At 35.1% G+C, this 21,384-nt stretch overlaps 1 protein-coding gene across 1 annotated transcript in view; it reads right to left on the reverse strand.

Moving 5' to 3' along the window:
• The window catches only part of LOC150105609 (putative sodium-dependent multivitamin transporter), a 40,184-nt gene that overhangs the window by 3,188 nt on the left and 15,612 nt on the right, over positions 1 to 21,384 (reverse strand). Inside the window, exons 3-9 of the mRNA XM_090393997.1 lie at positions 20,863 to 20,982; positions 17,979 to 18,133; positions 13,755 to 13,895; positions 12,432 to 12,567; positions 11,891 to 12,095; positions 9,937 to 10,091; positions 5,588 to 5,802 (exon numbers count right to left, since the gene is read on the reverse strand). Of these exons, the coding sequence (XP_090250123.1) occupies positions 5,588 to 5,802; positions 9,937 to 10,091; positions 11,891 to 12,095; positions 12,432 to 12,567; positions 13,755 to 13,895; positions 17,979 to 18,133; positions 20,863 to 20,982 (1,127 nt within the window). The remainder of the gene's footprint in view (positions 1 to 5,587; positions 5,803 to 9,936; positions 10,092 to 11,890; positions 12,096 to 12,431; positions 12,568 to 13,754; positions 13,896 to 17,978; positions 18,134 to 20,862; positions 20,983 to 21,384) is intronic.

Here is a 21,384-nt window from a genome sequence, read left to right on the forward strand (position 1 = left end):
ATTATAATCAACGAATGTTGCATTGGCCTCGCTCTGCACCTGACAGTGTTCATATCTTTTTAAAGATACGCAGAAGTTGGAAAATTACTGTCTGCAAAAAAAAAATTCTCAAATGCTTAATACTGTTACCGAAGAAATACAAAAATCAAACCGTTACTTTTCGAAAAGGTATAGGGCTGACCTATAACTTTTCGAAGGTCTAATTTATATCGTGAATATAAGCAGGCCAATCGACTTAAAGACATTGTTATCCTCGAACCACACGTTGATTTCTGTCTATATAGCAAACTGTCCACTGAGTCGAATTGATACCAGTATGAACTTCCACTTTACGCAGTTTCATACATAAACGAAATCTCGGAATACCCATTACTAACTTCCACGCATTTTTCAGTGGGCTGTGTTTCACTGGCTGGAGAGAGAGGTTTAAATTCTTCTGTTACATGAAATAAAAGTAGTGACTCACTGTTGCAAGACCGGGTTCGTTACGAAAGTAAAAGTTTCAGGTTTTTGTACTTTAAGTACCACTATAGTGTTACTGATCATGAAAGTTTTGAAATCGAGCTTGGAAGTAGGGATTGCAAAAAAAAAAAAAAAAAGCATCCCACCTATGTAACTTCGGTTCTTTTAGTTGTACGAATTAGTATTCGCTCGTACACGCGTTTGGATTTTGGCCCTGGAAGAAAATCTACAACTTTTCTTGAAAACATTTTGTTCCCGCTCCTCTATTTCTTAAATCTGTGAAAAGTTGTATCTTCGATCCCAGATTTTTTGCGTTTCCTTCAGATTAATTCCAGCTAATGCAATGTAAAAACGCAATGTTTATTTCCTCAACAGATGCTTCAGACTTCTTCCACAGCAGAAAATCAGTTTACCATAACACTGCCTATTTAATCAAACCAGACGAGATACTGGTAAATATCATTGTTATTTTAAATGCCATTTCCTAAGTCGCCAGATCTAAAATATGCATCTTGAATAGCCATTTCATCCACAGCTGTCATACGATACGGTGAGCTCTGCATCATCCAAATCTAACCTGAACATTTCTTTGTAAAGAAGTGTTACTGAACTCGATGTTTTAATATTCTTGAACAAATTTCAATTGTGAACATGAAAACCACCTGTCTGAGGGTATTCCCTGCTAGGTGACGAGAGGAACATCAGCCATGAGTCCACAGTTCGATGAGAATCGAGTCGAGAACAGCCTTCCTTAAATGCTTCGGTCAGTTTTCGGTCAATCTAAGCCGGCTGCACACAGGAAGGTTCCGTTTGTCGGTACAGGCCTTCTCAGACAACAGTAATCTCGTTCCTGGTAGACTTCTTAGAACCACAGTTACGCCTTTGAGACAAGCAATATCTCAAAGTGTAACTTAGGTTAAAATATAACTTAGGATATTTTTCCACTGATTAAACAACCGGTATATCTCATCTTTTTAAAAATCAATCAGCTCTGCTGATTTTAAAGTTGTTCGTCCAGTCAGACGGCCATCCGAAATAAGCCATTTATCGACCTCCAGCAGCATTCTTAAATAGTTGACTAAAACACGTGGCCAAGTATTTTGTACATACGCCATCCCACGTCCATCTTGCAAAAAATTACCTTCACCTTGATCTTTAATATTCAGGTCGTCTTAGATCTTTCGAAGAATTGATGATATAAGTCGCCGTTCCTGATAAACAGAGTGTATATTTTGCCTTTATAAAAGACGAATTTTTTTTTTTTTGTTGAGTCACAAATTTCAGAAGACTGGTTTGGGAGAAATTGTATAAATAATTGTGCATAGTAACCTGCATGATTCTATTGGTCTGACGTAAAATTTTACGATTGGCATATGGAAATTCCCCGTTTGGGGACACCTGTAAACCCCCCCCCCCTCGCGCGCGTCCCCTGGTTGCGGATCGGGGAATGCTCGTCATAGTTTACTATGAAGGATAGGAAGGAAATAACCCCCGGGGGGGGACCAACAGGATAGCACTTCTCTCATAGGTCGGTCTTGGGGCCTCGAAGGTGGCAGCCCCACCACCAGACTAGGATGCTGAACGCTAAACCCTTACACATCTTACATTTTCACCAATTAAAAGAAATAACAAAAAGATAGCTGAACTGCCTAAATGGTTAACGACAAAGCGAGGGAAAAGGGTACATGAGATACGGAACATTAAAAGTGTACATGGAAAAGAAAACAAATTAATAGATGAACTTGAAAAAATCGAGATTGGATCTGCGAAAAACAAAAAAAGAAAGGTCAAGGTTGCCAGAAAATGAAATATGGATATATACTTTTCTATTCAGGGGTAAACCAAAGAGAATGGGGGAAAACAAGAAGGTAGCATGCATAATTAAACCAGATCTCAAAGAATGTATTACTAAATGGCAACTAATAAATGAAAGGTTTTTGACAATCACTATAGGTTTTAAATCAGATAACCAAGTATTCACTGTAATTGTTGCAGATGGTCCAAATGATAATGCTAATAAAGAAATTAAAGATGAATTCTTCGAACTCTTACAAAAAACAATTGAAGAAGTTCAAAAGGCATATTATACTACTAGAGGACCTCAATGGTCGGGTAGGGAATCAAGTAGACGAGGAAACGAAACAGGTGTTGGGATCACAAGTAGAAATAACCCGAATAATAATGGAGAAAGAATAATAAATCTTTGCCTTGTAAATATTTAGTAATAACGAATACTATGTTTAAGCATAAAAAATCCATAAGTTTACCAGGTAAGAGCCCAGTAGAAACGAAAAATCTATAAATGACTACGTCATCAAAAGCAGATCGTACTAGAAATATACAAACAACGCAAGAGTCTATAAAGGTCCTGAAATATGCAGTGACCACTACTTATTAGTATTGGAAACATCCATAAAATAAACTTTTAACAATGTAGAAAAATAGCAAGGGAATAAATGTTAAGATAAAGAACTACAAACTAAAGAAAGAAGAAACATCCATTGAGTATAAAAGTACAACAGAAGTGAAGATTAAAGAAGTAGAAAAAGAGATATATATGAAGACAAATATGTAGAAAGTCTACTTTATAGGTTCAAAACATTTCTTCTAGAAACAAGCAAAGAAATTTGTGATGTATCATTAAACAATTAACAGAAGAAACATAAAACACCCTTGTGGACTGAAGAACTAAAAGAAGAAATTAAACAGAAAAAGCAATTGTGGAAGCTATACAACCACCAACGAAATAAAGTTAAAACCTTAGTGAAAAAATAAAATGCTTGGAAGACTTCGGACATACTTTAGAACAAAATTTTAAAGGACACCAAAAACTCTCCTGTACAGTTTTAAGAAGAAGGAAGCCAGAGAAAGAATGCCCCCATAAAGTTAATCAAAAATAAGGATAAAAGTTACAAATTCCGAAGGCATCATGGAAAGATGGAAACAGTACTTCCAAGAATTATTGGAAGATTCAAGACACCGAAAAGAATAGAATCCTAAGAGCAACACATGCAAGCAAAATAGAAGATCAAAGTGAGAAATTCATGCAAATGAACTGTTAGCAGCAATAAATAAAACAAAAATGTGCAAATCAGCAGTATAAGACCAAATAACATCAGAAATGGTAAAGAATTTAGGAACAAAAGCCTAAAATATCTATTACATCTTAGTAATTAAAATGAAAAGTCAAACGGCTAGTTTTCTGGCAATTTAATAGATATTAAAGGGATAAAAATCCTATTTTGTTATATAGCCAGTAAGTGAAACTCAAGATCGAGAACTACGATCTATGAGTTTCAATGCCGAAAAAAGTTCGAATTGCCTTCGCCGATAGTTTTTCGTCATTGAAACTCATAGATCGTAGTTCTCGATCTTGAGTTTCACTTACTGGCTATATAACAAAATAGGATTTTTATCCCTTTAATATCTGTTACATCTATTCAATGTCGTATAAAATGAGAAAATTATTCCCAAAGACTTGAGAGTAGCAATAATAATCCCCATATTTAAGAAAGGAGATAAACGTGAGTGTGAAAACCATACAGGAATTTCGCTTTTAAGCGTTCCAGAAAAATTGTATGCCCGTATTTTAGAAGTGAGGCTTAGGAACCAAATAGAGGATACACCGGACGAAATGCAATATGGCTTTCGAAAAAATAGAAGCACGCAGGATCTTATCTTCAGTCTTAGACAAATATCAGAGAAAACATTGGAGTACAGAAACGAACTATTCATGTTTTATAGATTTCGAAAAGGCTTTTGACCGAGTTCTCAGACAATTAATATGGCAAACGTTGAAGAAAAACAAGCTACAACATAACTTAATATTAGTCATACAAAGCCTCTACAAAAGTAATAGAAATTATGTAAGAACCCGTAATAATAGATCAAAGGAATTTGAAACAAAAGTAGGAGTGAGGCAACTGCATCTTCAGCCCTCTTCCTTTCATTATAGTAAGTAATGGATTAAATTTTAAAGGCATGCCAAACAAAAACAAAACATTTCCACCTAGGATACAGGAAACTGAAAGAAACATGGATTTCACACAATGTCGTTTGCGGATGATCTAGTGATTCTAGCATATACAGCTGAAGTATATACAGCTATACACTAGCATATACAGCTGATGCAGTACATCAACATTGGGTATGAAGAAACAAAGAAAAGGAATATGACCATAAATATAAATAAAACAAACAATGATCATATCTAGAAACCAATCAAAACACATAATAAAAATAGAGAACCATCAGCTGAACCAAGTTCACTCCTTTAAATACTTGGGATCATATATACAATAAGATGGTAGGCTAGACAGAGACATTAATAACAGAATAACTGGAGAAACAAAGCTATTCTATGCAATGAAAGGCCCACTCCTATTTATAAGAAAGAAGTTACTGAGAATACCAAAATGGCAGTGAACTGTTCAGTGTTTGTGCCAACATAAACATACAGTTACGAGTCTTGGTGATTAACAACAAAAAACACAAATAAACTACAAACAATTGAAATTAAATATCTTAGGAAAGTTGCACAAAAAACAAAACCCCTTCAAGACTAGACCGAATAAGAAATCAAACCATAAGAGACAGCCTTCAAGTTGAACCTCTCAACCAATTCATAACACAAGCCCGTATGAGGTGGTTTGGACATCTTAATCGAATGAAAGAAGGAAGAAAATAGCAAAAACTGTATATGAATAGGAAAACGAAACATAGGCAGGATCAGGAAAGGTTGGCAAAAGGAAATTAAAGAAAGATTGTAAAAGAAGGGAATTAACTGGAAAGAAGCAAAAGAACGAGCATTGGACAGGACTGCATGGAAATCTCTTTGGCAAAATCTCGACCCTTAAAAGCACAAGTGATCATCGACGAAGAAGATGTGGAAATTCTGACAGTCTACCATGACCGAACAGAAAAATTACTGATATAATTGAATAATAGATGATATTCATCTAAGTGGATTTTCAAGAAAATATTAAATCGTGATGTCGAACATAAACCCCTTCACAACATGTAAAATTCGATTTTTTTCTGAACTCGAAATAAAACTCGCAAAACCTTTAAAGAGAATAATTGGTACATTTTGCCAATAAATTTTAACACAACGAGTTTTACTTACTCTTCTTTTTGTTCCAAAATAGGTGTAAACATATCTGATGAGTTCCTCCACACAAGATTATCCACCAGAAGATTGCTGGTGGAAGTGCTGTTCAGTGTATTGTTGCATGTTTCTGTAGACAGCGGAAGAGACGCCAGCTTTTGTTGTACTGAAGCAATTCCAAATCCAATCCACCCGGAAAACACAATGCCAGCAATCATTCCAATTATAGCTCCCTATGAACAAAGAAAAGTAATTAATATATTTAAAAAATCCTTATATAAAGTATCTTATTATTATGGGGGAAATAGTTATGTAGCGTAATGCCCGTATTGTTGGCTTTTTTATTATTATTTGCATTTGAAAAACAACTTAATCTTTCTTCGTTGTTTTCTGATGCTGTGTGGATAATTTCATAACACCTTCTATAAAATTATAATACTGAGAGCTATGACTTCGACAATGCAGTTACTTCAATAAACGCGTTGTACAACTTCAAGGCATCTTGATAACGAAACCTTGAAATGCTGTTATCAAGGAAGTGAACATGATGATGAACTAGTGAATGAAATCCTTACACGAACAACTTTTAGAAAAGCAAGTTTTTTAACTAAAACTATTTTTTTTTTGGATATTTTATGCAACTTTGAAAACAAGATAATTTCCTACCCCATACGCTAGATGGCAGCACTTTACACACGCAAACGGTTTTGTATACATTATTATTATTTCGGGCAACTCCAAGGAGTCGACAGACTCATCGAGGGAGGCCCTAACATCATGTCAAGAACAACTATTCGACATTCACACAGTATCTATCATACCTCGCCTTTAACTCATTCACAGTCATAGACCCACAACAGACTCTGGCTGCCTATTCCACTCATTCACCACTCTCCAAGCAAAAAACCCAGGTCTAACACCCCTGCTAACTACATTCTTGCCCAGCTTCCATGTATAGCCCCTCGTCCACCCCACCACCATTCGTATTCTCAAAAATACCTTCTGGATTAATCTTATAGAACCCCTTCAGTAATTTGAATGTCTCAATCATATCACCCCTCTTCCGCCTATCAACCAATTTTTGCAACCCACAAATCTTCAACCTGTTCTCATAAGGTTCATTCTATAGACCTGCTATCATCTTCGTCACTCGTCTCTGGATCCTCTCCACCTCCTCCCCATCAAGAAGATACCCTGGTGCCCATATCTGGGGACAGTAGTCTAGATGGGGTCTTATCAAGTCTCGATACAGAGGAACAATAACTTGTTTCTCTCTGCTTGTAAAAGTATTTTTCAGCTACCAAGTGATTTGATGAGCTGATTTAGCCACTTTGGCGATGGGCCCCCTAAACTTCAACTTCCAATCCTCCCAAATCCCTGGTATCATCAATCTCCTGGAGTACGGTTCCACCAATGTGATATACTGCTGCTAATCTTTTCACCCCAAAATGCATATCCTTACACATTATTACATTAAATTGACATCCATTTTTCTTAGCCCAGTTCTCCAAACAATCCAAATCATCTTACAAAATTTTGACATCCTGTGCACTCACTATTGCTCTACCCAACTTTGAATCATCAGCAAAGAAGTGAACACTTCCTCTCAGATCCTTTGCTATATCGTTAATGAACAAGTTGATAAGTAGTGGTCCAAGAACAGAACCCTGCACACCACTAGTCACAAGCCGTCTTTTGGACTCTACTCCAGAACAAACCACTCTCTGATATCTCTCTATCAGCCATCCTCCTATCCATCTCACCAACCCTATATCCATCCTCATTTGCTGCAGTTTACTGATTAGAGTTCCATGTGGTATCCTGTCAAATTCCTTAGCAAGGTCCAGTAGAATCACTGTAAACCCATTACCCTTATCAAGTTCAGCCGTCACTGTGTTATAAAATATGAGCAAGTTACTGAGGCATGATCTACCCCTTCACAAAACCATGTTGTCTCCCCATACAGTATCCCATTTTCATATATGCAATCCTGTATTCTTCTCTTGACTAATTTCTCCAAGACCTTGACAATGATTCCTGATATGCTAAGCGGTCGGTAATTTACAACAGCAGTCTTGCAACCTCCTATAAAGGAGGTTCCAAGACTGCTGTTGTAAATAATAAATAGGGGAAAATATATATTAATAAATATTAATATATAAAATTGATATTTTATGCAACTTTGAAAACAAGATAAATTCCTACTCCCTACGCTAGATGGCAGCACTTTACACACACAAAACCGTTTGCGCGTGTAAGGTGTTTTTGTGTGTGTGTATATATATATAAAATATTAATTAATAAATAGGGGGGAAATAGGTCCACTGCATAAGCAGTGGACCTATTTTCTCTTCCCCCATTTTATTCTCCCTGTCACTCCTGAACACACCATACCCCTCACATTCAATCCCACTAGCTATATCATCTTCTCTCAGCCATGTTTCACTAATGCCAATAACCTGGGGCCAGGAAGAGTCAACCAAGGTTAAAAATTCTTCCTTCTTGTTCGTAATACTTCTGGAATTAGTATACATGAATTGCAGAAGCCCATTTGTCCCATCCCAATTTTGATGTCTTATACTAACTATCCCATTCTGATTCGTGGTCTTTCGTACTCGCATGGGCATATTACACACATTCGTACACTCAACTGTCTCCCTATAGTCTGCATATCTACTTCCCCCCCCCCTTTGTAACTCTAGTTTCCCTGATTCTGCACATCCACTTCATTCAACAGCCACTTTTCAAGTCTCCGTACACCAAATCCATTCAAATGTAAATCATCCATATTATATAAATCCTTTCGCCCATCGAACTCACTCTACACATCCACAAATTCCACACTACTTGTCCTGCGTAACGTAATTCACGAATAAAGTCATTAGCAATTATGGCCCTCCTTCTATACTCTTCATTGTCATACCGAGACAACAGACTCGTCATCCTAACTCTCAACTCTTCTCTTTTGCTACCTGAAGCAATTTCTTCACATTCTCAACTCATAGCCATTTTGTCTCCTTTTAGATCATTTGTACCAGCTACCACTATCAATTCTTTCACCCGCTGCTCTTGCATTCTAATTAACAAAATCGCACCGGGTTGGTACGATTTTGTTAAACTCTCAACTAACACACCTCTTACTAAGGAATCTCCGTACAACACTCGCTCTTTCATTTTGTTTACACTCACTATCATACTCTTATTTTTTCTATCATACGTTTGCTGTTTATTAGTCGGTACGCTTGGTAAACATTTTTGCCAACGCTCCAGCTGCCGATTTACTCCGTGTATCGCTCCGCGTAACCGATCGATCTCGCTCATTGCATCAGTCTCATCATTTGCATCCTCCGGTAATTCATTCATTCGTTCTGTATGTTTACCTTCATTCTCACTTTCAACGCCACTCTCACAGCTATCAGGTACTACCTCGCAAACATCCCTATTCATACCTCTAATATCACTGTTGTTATATCATTCAGTCTAATATCACTGTTATCTAGATTCTCACTTTCAACAACGATATCACTCACACAATCTGAAACACACTTTAAATCCTCACATTCTTTACACTTTCTGCACACATTCACTCCACTATCGTTGTTTAACCAGACTCCAACCGCTCTCCTCAATGCATACATTTCGCAAACGGCATACTGAATCAAATCCTTTACATTAAAATTTTTAGACAAAGATGGCGACCTGGTCGCCATCTTTGTATTCTTCTTTATGGAGGCCATGTGCACAAATAATCGTATCTATCAATTTACAATTTAAAATACTCAGAAAACACACAAAAATCACCCAGATACGTTAAAATACAAAAAGAAAACAATAGTATGTAAATATTATGCAAATTCACCAATTATTACTCAAAATAACACATCTGTTCGGGAGCTATCCGCAAACACTACACACCATGTCGCCCTCTAGTGGCTACCTCATCGTTAGCGATCCCCTTCGTGGTACTTAATACGAAACAGTTCAACATTCAATTCCATATCAAATATTATCTATTTTTTTTAATCATCTTGTTTTGAACATTGGCTCTTAAAACTTTGTTTCTTTTTTCTTTAATTTTTTTTTAATATTGTAGCTATCGAGGGAGAGTGAGCACGTTTTGCTTATGTTTTAATTCTTCTGTCCATTGTTGGCATCACTGCTAATTAAACTGTTTCAAACATAGTTTAATTAGCAGTTACTAGATTATTGTTAGTTCTGATATTCCGTGTTACAAATGAGCCGGATTTGAACAATATACTGTATTCTTTTCATTCCTAATTTACTATTAAAAGCATGGTTTTACCTTAAAATTGCATTTATGTGCAAGCCAAATTAACGGTTATTTTAGATCAATTTTAGATAAATACCTTTTCGTTTGTTCTGGTAGTGAATATACCAAGTACAAATATTCCTAAAGTTGGGCCACCTACGATGCTCAAGATAACCATAGTTGCCTGAACAATGCTGTCATATAAGCCAATCAGAAATGTTACTGCAACACATAACATCCCATAGAATAAAGCTGGATAGAAACAAATAAAAGAAAATTAATTATTTGTACTTAGGAATATTTTAAATAAATAATATTGCTCATCTGCTTCACTAAAGTATTGAAACAATGCAACAGTTTTTAGCGTATTTATAACAATGTAAGTTTTAAAATGAGATGCGTATCAGTACCGGCATAACATGTATGTTTGAAATTCAAATTAACCTCTAGTATACATAGGTAAACAGCTAAATAAACAACTCACTGTTCCAGACAAGTGATGTCTGGAATAGTAGTGAGTCGTTGTACTGTGGAAACAATATCTTACTTTATTATGCTTTGAAGTACGTTGTATGAATGTCAATAAATGAATATATGTTCACTAAATTCAAAATTAGGAATTAATGGTTATCTAGCAGATGAAAAGAGTCGTTTTCGTCATTGTGTAGACCTATATAAACCACCTCTATTCTACTGCTGTAATCGAAGAATGATATCAATACTGTAGGAATATACTGCTTAAAACGTGAAAATTTGTGATCAACAAATTCAAAATTAATAAGACAAAATGCATGCAGTTCAGCTGAATAATTTAGATCGTAATCTATTAATAAAATGGCACGACTTGAATGCGATGACACGCAAATATGTTGTTTATGATTTAAAAATAAAACCCTCAATGCGATATTTCGCTCTATACTGACAGGAACTTGAAACAGAACGACATATTGCCTTGTTTTACAGACAAGGTAAGATGTATCATCAAAGGAATCTATTATTTTAAAATTTGTGAATATAGGATTCTTGAAATTCCAATACTATCCATGGATAAATTCCTCACTCCACTAGCATCACTTGCTAGGATGGAGATTATTCTAAGAACCTACTTCCCCTAGTAAGAATTCAAAACAAAACAATAACAGCAATGGTTACTTCCTATCCAGCGTTATAATTCACCGAAGAACTAAATAATATCCTTGATATCTCACCATTACGAAAATGTGACCTGTACTGCAATTTACTAGATGACAGGAAAATAATTCAAAAATGTCGGATATAATGTTGATCATAATCTGCGTTGTCGAACTTTCTGCATTACTAAGAAGTAATGCAGAAACCAGTAAAGTGATATTCCAGAAATCTTTTGAGCATAGAGCCACTAAGATCCATGGAATATCACCTGGCGATACAACATTTGTGAGCATTATATTTTTAAAACGTTGCGTAATCATACAATAAAATCAAATCAGGTTAAAATATATTTCTAGCACAAAATAAGTGTTAAGCGATAAAGCAATTATGTGCATGAAAAAGTGTGTCAAATGAATAATGATCACAAATAGGAGTAAACAATACAGTTCCTCTTTATTTAGAAATATCTGTTTAGGTTTATTGTCTTAAAGCTAATCACACATTTTGTATAATCAATATTGTAAACATTCGTCTTGTGCCCAACTTTATCTTCATCACCCCATATTGTAAATATTTCTCTGTTTTATCTCAATTCATGCTGTCAATTTTTCTTCTATTTTGCGTAATCTCAAGCTGTAAATTTTGTTGAATAGTTTGTCTTATCTTGTATTGGATCATGGTATTAATGATAATAAGAATGTAATTATATTACGTTATAAATATTTCATGGTAACTCATAAAACGTCGTATAATAGTTGAAGTTTCACTAGCTAGGATCTAACATTGTGGCAATGAAAAACCCGAGCGCATGACAATCGAAAACTTCAATATAGTATTATAAAATTAAACCTTAAGGTTTTCGTAAAACAGTACGCAGTAATTTACGTTATTTAGTTGAATAAGTAGGTTCTGACACTCACCAAGTAACTTTGCTATTAAGTCAGTATGCTTTAAGAAATTTGGAAAGCAACAGCAAGGTGGGAAAATATCCTTGATGGTCACTACAGCCAAGGAATTTATGGAAGAAGAAACGGTACTTAGGGAGCAGCAAAATATTCCGGAAACACACAGTCCAACAAGACCAGGATACGCGTGGAATCTTCCCATAACAAAGTAAGGAAAGAGCTACAACAAATGAAAACTTAGTTTAATATATTATGAATTAGAAGACAGTTATATTCGAAGTTAAATGAATATTAAATCTACATTTATATATATAATAAATAATATAGATGTACTATTCTTACCACAGTATTTGATTATATAAAAAATCTTTCTTTGTTTTCAAACAGGTAGAAATAGTACTCATACTTGAGCATCAGTTTCTGAGCTAAAGAAGGCCATCTTTGAAATTTCCGGTGATTTGTCGTATTTCCAATTTATATTTGTCATTATGGCTTAGAATTAGAAAGCATCCATACGTATTCGCAAAAAAAAACCCCCTGAAATGTTAGTGCTTACCTGGTCGGGTCTTGTTACAGGATCATCAGGGGTTTGTAGTGGGTCGCATCCGTAATAGTTCACGTACAAGATTAAGCCAATGATGCACATACACACATAAAAGAAAACTGTTATAACCTCTCCCAACAGAATGGCCCTAAAAAAGAAAACAATTATTTCATAACAGTTACAACAGGCTTAAGTTCGTTATTAGTGATGATTATGAGCATTTGAATAAAATAAGAAAATAGCATCAGGTTGTTTATTAGTATTCAATAACTTAATGCCGCTGTTATTGTTCCTTGCGTATGAGATCATTAATATCGGTCGATTCGTAATATTAAGGAATGTGGATCAGAGTGTCACTACTATCCTTTTATAGTGCAAAAGCCAGGAGACCTACAGCTTTTAGTACTGATGGACGCACCCTGTAGGGCTCTAGATATTTTTGGATGCTTTTGATTTCAGTCTTAATCTTGTATATAAAAAATAGTCGATTTGATTTTCATTCTTTAGTTTTTGGATCGTGTGGCATCAAGTTTAGTTATGCCTGGTCACAGCGACAATTTTTCCACTCTGCTCAGACGCCAGCTGGTCCTTTTTCCGCCTAACAGCTGCTGGATCGAATTCCAATGAATACTTGGATCAATCTTAAAAAATTCAATATTTGATCTTCTTTAGAGCAGGTTCACATCAATTAGATATGATCACTGTATTATAATTTAATAAGTTATTTAAACAAATCATGACTCTTAACTCTTAGAAAAGCATTTGACTTTTATAGTTTTTAAAATTTTACATTAAGAAATAACACTGTCGAAATAAAAGGGAAAAAAATGGTAAAATAGGTTCGCTGTAAATTATATTACAATGAGATGTATACGAGGAATGCTTTTCCTATGGACTAAACATTTGATGTCGCTATCACTTGAGATACTGTGAATATCTACTTAGTTCAACTGTATTCGTATATTATAAAAATGCGAACAGCATCAATATAGAAGTACGTTCAGATATTAATATTTTATTCATGAACAGGAGGCAAAATTATTCCTAGTCTATCCTCAAAGCATCTCTCTCTCTCTCTCTCTCTCTCTCTCTCTCTCTCTCACACACACACACACAGAGAGAAGGCTAACTATCCAGTTATTCTAAATGTTCAGTAGTTAGCAATTAGACCATGTTGAAGTCCATTAACGAAGGACTAGACCCAGTTCAAACTATCTATATATATATATATATATATATATATATATATATATATATCAAGCGTAATATACACATACCCACAGTATAAAGATTGATTTTCCTGATCACCTAATTAAATATTAATTGTTCACTTACCATTTTGCATGACAATAGGACTTGGCTATCAAAATTCGTTGAACTAACAATTGATTTGTTGCAGATAATGATCCTCCAAAAACGATTCCACCTGACAATATGTTCCAAACAGTGTAGCGAGTAGTGAAATCAAATTGATATCTGAAATGTAAAATTACAATTTTAATTTTCTATCTTTATGAAGTAATAACGAAGAATGTCACTGTAAATATTACAATTATTTTAATAGTTTGACCTTATGTTTTAATTGATTTTAAATTATAATAGAACGAAGTTTCAAAAGTGGCTTAGTTTGATAATTGAATTTGGATCGAATCGGATCTGGATTAATTTTTGTTGGTTTAATTATTCATTATCTTGTTTTAATAAGTTAATATTAAAAATAATTTTAAAGTACAAAAGAATGAAACTGCAAAACTGAGTTTTATGTAACTCTGATCTCCAATTTCCTAATAAATTTTTTATATTTTTTATAATTTTCAAAACTTTATCCTTTTTATAACAACAATAGAACGTTTCAAACCACTTCCAGTCTCCAATAATCTACACAGTGGTTTCATAGAGGTCGACAAAATTCATCATCATCCACATAAACACAATCACAAACATTCACGCACCAAGAGGAATTCTAATCCAAAGCCGGATTCGTTAGCCACTCGGATAACCAGATGGGCAAACATTTCTTATGACTAAATATTTTTTAATAAAGTTGCATTAATATTTGTTTAAAGAAATATATTTTACTGTTATTTGCAATTACAATTTAAACTTGAGCAAAACTCATTTCGTTAAATATTAACAGTCATATATGTGCACAGATTTCGGCAAGAACAGTCTAAAATCTCAAAAGCAAAATGTCAGGTTACGAGGTATAATCTCACGCCTCAGTTCCAGCGTTCTTACATGTAATGTATATTACTGGCTAAAAAGAAGTCAGTTCAAAGAGTTAAATCTTAAAATTTGATGGTTTATGACTTGCTCGATGTGGGAAATAACGTGTTTTTAGAAAGCAAACAAACTTGCCAAGAAATTATTTTAGACATAAGTTTTAGCAATTAAAAAAAGCTTGCTTTGTTGTCTGAAGACTTAAAGTATATCGAAGATATGCTTTAAGTCTTCAGACAAAAAAGTTGCATTAATATTTGTTTCAGGGCAGGGGAAAATCGTGGTAAGGTGGAGTAATTTCTGATAATTTTCCTTAGTATTTTCTATAATGTAAAGCACATCTCCTTGCGGACATGTATGATGCTATGCATTATGGAAGGGGTCACTACCCAGACCGGTTTCGACTTTTGTTGAGGTTTCGTCAGCTGGAACTAGACCCAGATATAAATACCCAGGTTGAAATGATGCAGAAGTCATTCTTTCCCATACGAGTTGCCAAAAGGTGTCGCATCTTAAACGGTACCAAGAATTACTGAAATAAAGAGCCAAAAGCTTCACTTTGGCGATGCGAAATTATTCAAATTAAGTGGATATTAAATTCAACATTTTTTCACAGCTGAATGGAGAAACTACAAGAGTTTCGTGCCGAATATAGAAAACATCATTCAGTTTCTTGGTAGGCCGAGTGGTAAACCCAACAGGTCTGAAAAATAAATCAGTAAGTCGTTCCTCCGTGATACGGATTTAGCAGCCTGTGTCAACGATGAAGAACAAACTGTCGCTTTCTTTTATAAATAATATTTAGACAAACGTTAAACGAATATTGAAAGCAAAAATAAATTATATAACGTATTATCTCATATATGATCATCATCATCAATTTTCTGCTATGTACCTCCCAGCGATATTCAGGTTACTATGACAGCACAGCACTGATTACGTTTCCATTATTTTTAATCTCCTATCCTCAATCAATTTGCCTCCACATTAGTCTATACTTGTCAGCACTTCAATATTGTTGTAACATTTCGTGCTTCTAAGGCACTTATGACAATCAATCTACCTAGACTTTCAGCTTCCTCTGGATTTCCTTCCTGCCATCTTGGCATCAAACAACTGTTTGGCTAACCTTTCTTCACCCATTCTATTAGAGTGACCATACCACCTTAGATCAGCTCTGCTAACACATTCATGAATGCTAATAATGTCACGTTCCTTTCCAATATCTTCATTTTAAATATGATTCTGCCATTGATGCTATCGGTTCACTTCTTTTTCTCAGAACACTCGTATCTGCGTCTCTAATCTTTGATCAAGTGATTTACTTCCAACCTAACTCCCAGATCCATAATTTTAAACTGGGTTAAACACTGTTTTGTATACTGCTAGGTTGGTGTGTTTTCGAATTTCTCTCTTACTCCGTATGAATTTATTCAGCTGGCTACCCAGCATACCACATTTGTTTATTCTATCATCTACTTCGGAATTTAACTTTCCATCTTCTCTAAAAACGGTGGCAAAATAGTAGAAATATTTTCCTTGTTTAGGATCCCCATTTAGAATACAGTGACGTTTTCTATGTTCCTGACTATTTTCATAATTTTTTATCGCTGATTTTCATGTCAAATTTGTTACATGTACTATTCAATTTAGTGAATCCTGGAGACTTGCACTAGATGTGTTTAGGAGTACAACAACATCATCTGCATAAATCAAGGAGTAGCTTGACATCTCCAATTCTAAACTCAGGTCTAATGCAACTTTCTTTCATAAAGTGATCCATACAGATGATGAATAAGAGTGGAGATAACGGGAATCCTTGTCTAACTCCTGATTTCACATCAAATTACCTTCCTGTATTTCTTTCAATTCTGACTAACAACATAAATATAATGTTCCATTCACCCTCATATGGTAGTGTTTTGAAACACGTTTCTCTGGGCACCTTGTCGTATTCCTTTTCTAGATCTACAAAACTTGAGGACAGATCTTTGTCATATTCCCATGATTTCTCAACTATTTTTCTTAAAGTGAAAATCTGAAATTGACGACCTCTATCTGACCTGAACGCAACTTGCTGCTTTGTCTCCAAGTTTCTCTTCAACAACCTCTTTTCAAGTATGCTTGTATAAGTCTTACTTGAATACTTAATAGAGAAATTCCTCTGAAATACTCAATTTCATTCCCTCGTTTATAGATGGGTACTATAAGAGCTCTCCTCCAATAATTGGGAATACCTCCTTCTGAAAAGGCCCTCTGAGTTACACAAGAAAGCCACTGCAAAACGTTCATACTTCGATACTTAAGCATTTCTGTTCGAATATCTACTCCAGTTGCCTTTCCACATTTCATGGTTTTGACTATATATATATATGTAGAACTTAATTACATCACATTTACTCTATTTGTGTGTAGAGCAGAAAATAGTACAAATCTTAACGAAATGTTTTTTAATATCAAAATACCACTGTCGACGTCATTAACAATAAAACAATTACATTTTTGATTGTATATGAACATAGACCTTATTCAGTGACTTCAGCCTGACATTTGTACAGCTCAGTAAATTCTCTAAAAATAATTTCTAAAAGTAATGTATTCATGGGTGTGTGTGTGTGTGTGTGTGTGTGTGTGTGTGTGTGTGTGTGTGTGTGTGTGTGTAGCACTGAGGAAATTGCTTTTCTGTATTCCTAGGAATACGAAGCCCGAGGAACGACGGTTATAAATTTTAAATTCTAGATGATGACTAGGGTAACTTTTTCTAAACGTTTCTTGGACGTGTTACCGAGACAAACCATTCTGACACTGCAAGCAGTGTTATTCTCCTGGAAAGTTCGGCTTTTAATTTCGATATACAAGACAATCCATGATTGGCAATAATACATTATGTTAGCGCTAGGTTTAACGAGATGGCAGCAGGTATCTGCAGTACTCTATTCCTAGAATGTCAATGAAAATCACTAATAATCTTGGACGAGCTCTCTGTTATTGGCGACTGATGTAAATTGGCTATCCTCCAGATATAAAAGTTATGAATAAACGGCCTCGTCTTTACCCTTAGAGGAATACAAAGTGTTAGTGGATTTTTCCAATATTTTCAAACATTATATATATATATATATATATATATATATATATATGCGTGTACAATAAATGTTCATCATATAACCTTACCGATGAAGTGAAATATAGAAATATGAACTTGGAAACATTTATAGAAAATATCTTCCCACCTCCGCACAATTGTAACCGAGAGAGAATTCTGTATGTGGTGTAATCATATAAGGTTATATGCTCGAGAATATTCAATTAATTATTCCGAATATATATCATACTTGCCCTGGCATGCGTATTCGTTCCCCCTGATATGCAATGTCAAACACATTTTTGAAACCTCCGTTATCAGCAACTCCTTTAAATATGACAAGCAATGCAGCAGTAAACATAATAATGGCTTGAAACGCGTCAGTCCACACAACTCCTTTCATTCCGCCCTAAAGAGAATAAACAACGATATTAGTCACAAATAAATAAAAGTAAATAAACAACCTATATTTCTACCCACTGCAGGGTGAAGGCCTCTACCATTGCAGGAAGTTTTCGGGTTTATTACTCCCATGGTGACCCAGTCCATATTGGAAGAGTGTCACAAACATCCATGCCCATGCGGAATTGAAACTTGCAGCCTCTTGGCTGAAGAGCGGATACGCTAACCACTCGGCCAACTAGGCCGGCACACACACCCCCACACACACACACACACACACACAAGGTTTCAAAAATATTACTGAACAACTTTTATTCGTTATCACTGTCAAACTGTGCAATTCAAGCTTCCATTATAATGCATATTTTCATCTTTATTTGCTTTTTAGTAATCCTATCTGTTTAAAAACACATCAGATGTTCTTCACTTAGCTTAAAGACTTATTTCATTTTTTTCATATACCGCATAACATTTGTCAAGCATAATTAATAAGATATCCTTTGAAACGAATCAAAATTAAATGTTGCAAACACAAGACGAACTGCAGAGATATCTACCCTCAACAATTCATGTTGAAGATTCTGCAATTTATAAGTATATTAAACGAATGAAAATAAAAATGACTGAAGTTAATTATTTTCAAATCGACATTTCGTCAGCTCGAGTCAGTATTATTAGAGGCATTTTAATAACACAATTAGCGAAGACAGAATGAAATCACCTCCGAAACAACACAGTAGCGGTCTTCCTCGTAATTTGTTATTAATGGTGACAGCAAGATAAAGCGGCGTGTCAAATTATATGCAAGATCACGCCATCAGTTCTGTTATAGTTGACCAGGTTTTGTAGAACTTCTTTCACTTCAATCTGATGAACTGATCGTTCTCCAAGATATGTTTTTGTAGTCCGCTTACTGGTTTTCAATACCGGAGTATTTTATTTTGCAATCTTCTTTTCTGAAGAAGGTGAATCCATCTTGTCTATCAGAAATACTGAGTTCCAACACAGACGGGTTAGCTGTAGACACCTGGGAAGGAGAGAAGATCCTAAAGATCCTTTTGTCTAGGCAACGGGGAAACGTTTTATCCACCAAGGTTTGTATGTTGTTCTAATTCTATGCTCTTTTTTTTTTGAAGAGGTCCCATTTTATCGGTTGTACCTCTGATGTTAGGTACGATACTGAATCTACATTCCGGATGAAGGGTTTCATGGATTCTGTTCGAAAATCCATCTTATTCGAATATTATAAGTGGATATTCTTATTATGATGGTATTTCTAGTTCTGAAGACTGCGTCTACTGAACATGTGAGGAATTCATCTGCTTGTATTGCAACTACTAATGTATCCAAGAAGGATAGAGCCACGTCTTCCTTTTCTGGTATAACACTAATTAGGGGAAGGACATTTAAAGAATCTATATATATATATTTGAAGAAATATACAAAGTTAAGAGTTTGTGGCCATGTGGAAAAATGCAAAAACATCGATATATCGCGACCATGCTCTGGGATTGAGATATACAGGTGACGTCCCACATTCCTAAGTTATACGTGGATTCCTCTGAATCTTAGGCGTTTATTTGTGGTCTCCCTCCTATGCTCAAATATTTTCCCTCCAAATATACAAATATATATATTTGTATATCAAATATTTGTATATTTGATATACAAATACATACACACACACGCACACATACATACACACACACGCACACATACATACACACACACGCACACATATATGTATGTGTATATGTGTGTGTATGTATATGTATCGACTAGCCTATCTCTACGAAAGGAGCAAAGTTATTCGGTATTCCTTCAGAGTAATATCAACCTGTAGTCCAGAAACGTCGAAGGCTCCCAACTTACACCTCCATCGCAGGGCGGATTTCTTCAGTATTAGCACTGAACCTATCACAACATTCTCTGCTTACATCATTCGAACAAACTGGATTGTCGAGCATAAATTTAAAACAGCATAAATTAGATTAATATGCAAGGTTTCTGAACAAAGTTTCCCACCTTCTGAGAAAAGTCAAGGATTTCCACGATTCTCTCTATTTCTTGTGTCTACCCCACCTCTTGCCGATGTGGAACTCAAAATTTGGACACACAGGACGGACCCATCCTGATTAGCAAAAGGAACGAAGTCCTTCGATATACAATCACAAAAGGAGTAGGACAATGTGGTTTGGAAGACGATCACTTGGTTGAATGATAAAACTGAGTTTCAATTTGATAAACTCTTTCTGCTCGCGGTACAAGTTCTACAGAATCCCTGGTGGCCTATCATGACATGGCGTTCAGTCGTATTTGCCATTGATAACTGAAGTTATCACAAAGAGCGCCTTTAGTCCTCCAAACACGTGAATATCTTTGTTACGAGGTCATTTTTCATTTCCTTCCTTGTGTTTCCGGTCATTTCGGATCGTTTAACGCTGACGTTCCTTTAATAATGCTACCCTGTAGAAGTGTGACTACACATTATTAACTAAATAAGTTTATTCCAGTTTCACGTAGTCTTTTTTCCTGAACCATTTTACCAGCTACATAAATCTGAACCTGCCAATACAACTCCCTGCAGTCTTCTCTCGTCATAATAGTGAGTTGCAATTTATTTTTGAATAATTAAAACTCTATATGCCTAAGTGTAGTGTTTACAGCATTAAAACTTATACCAGTGGCATACAATTTAAATTGACGAGTTTGTTTTTAAATGGTAGAAATACTTACAATTGCGCAATAAATTGTACACACGAATCCCACTATCACTATTGATACCCAACTTGGTATTCCTGTAGTGCTGCTAAGAGCTACTGCTGGTGCATAGAGACTTGCAGCTGTAAACAATATCTGAAAATGTATAAAAATGAAATTCTCATTCTTTCTTCTTAACATATTAAGTAAAATTACATTTGAATTATAAAACTAGAAAATTTAGTGGAAAATTCTGTAATTTGGGGGAACAATTTGAAGGTGGTGGATGGATGCAACTAAATAATTTCGAAAAAGATTACGTGTTATGAAGGATATTACATACTTCAGGAAATGTTATTAACTGAAATGTTTAAACAAAATTCATTCCAGAGCAGCGAAACCGTTGACCGATGTAAGGACCTATACAATATGCATGATTTGCACTTGAACGGATTTGGTGTTCGAAGTCTAGAAAAACGAAGTGAGAATAGAGATGCAAATTCACAGCAAACGAGAAATAATAGTACTAGTAAGAAGGACAAACGCAGAAGATTGTTT

This window comes from Typopeltis vanoorti, chromosome 6, assembly GCF_054136105.1.
Source record: "Typopeltis vanoorti isolate ZY-2024b chromosome 6, IOZ_Tvanoo_1.0, whole genome shotgun sequence".
NCBI classification, from domain to species: domain Eukaryota; kingdom Metazoa; phylum Arthropoda; class Arachnida; order Uropygi; family Thelyphonidae; genus Typopeltis; species Typopeltis vanoorti.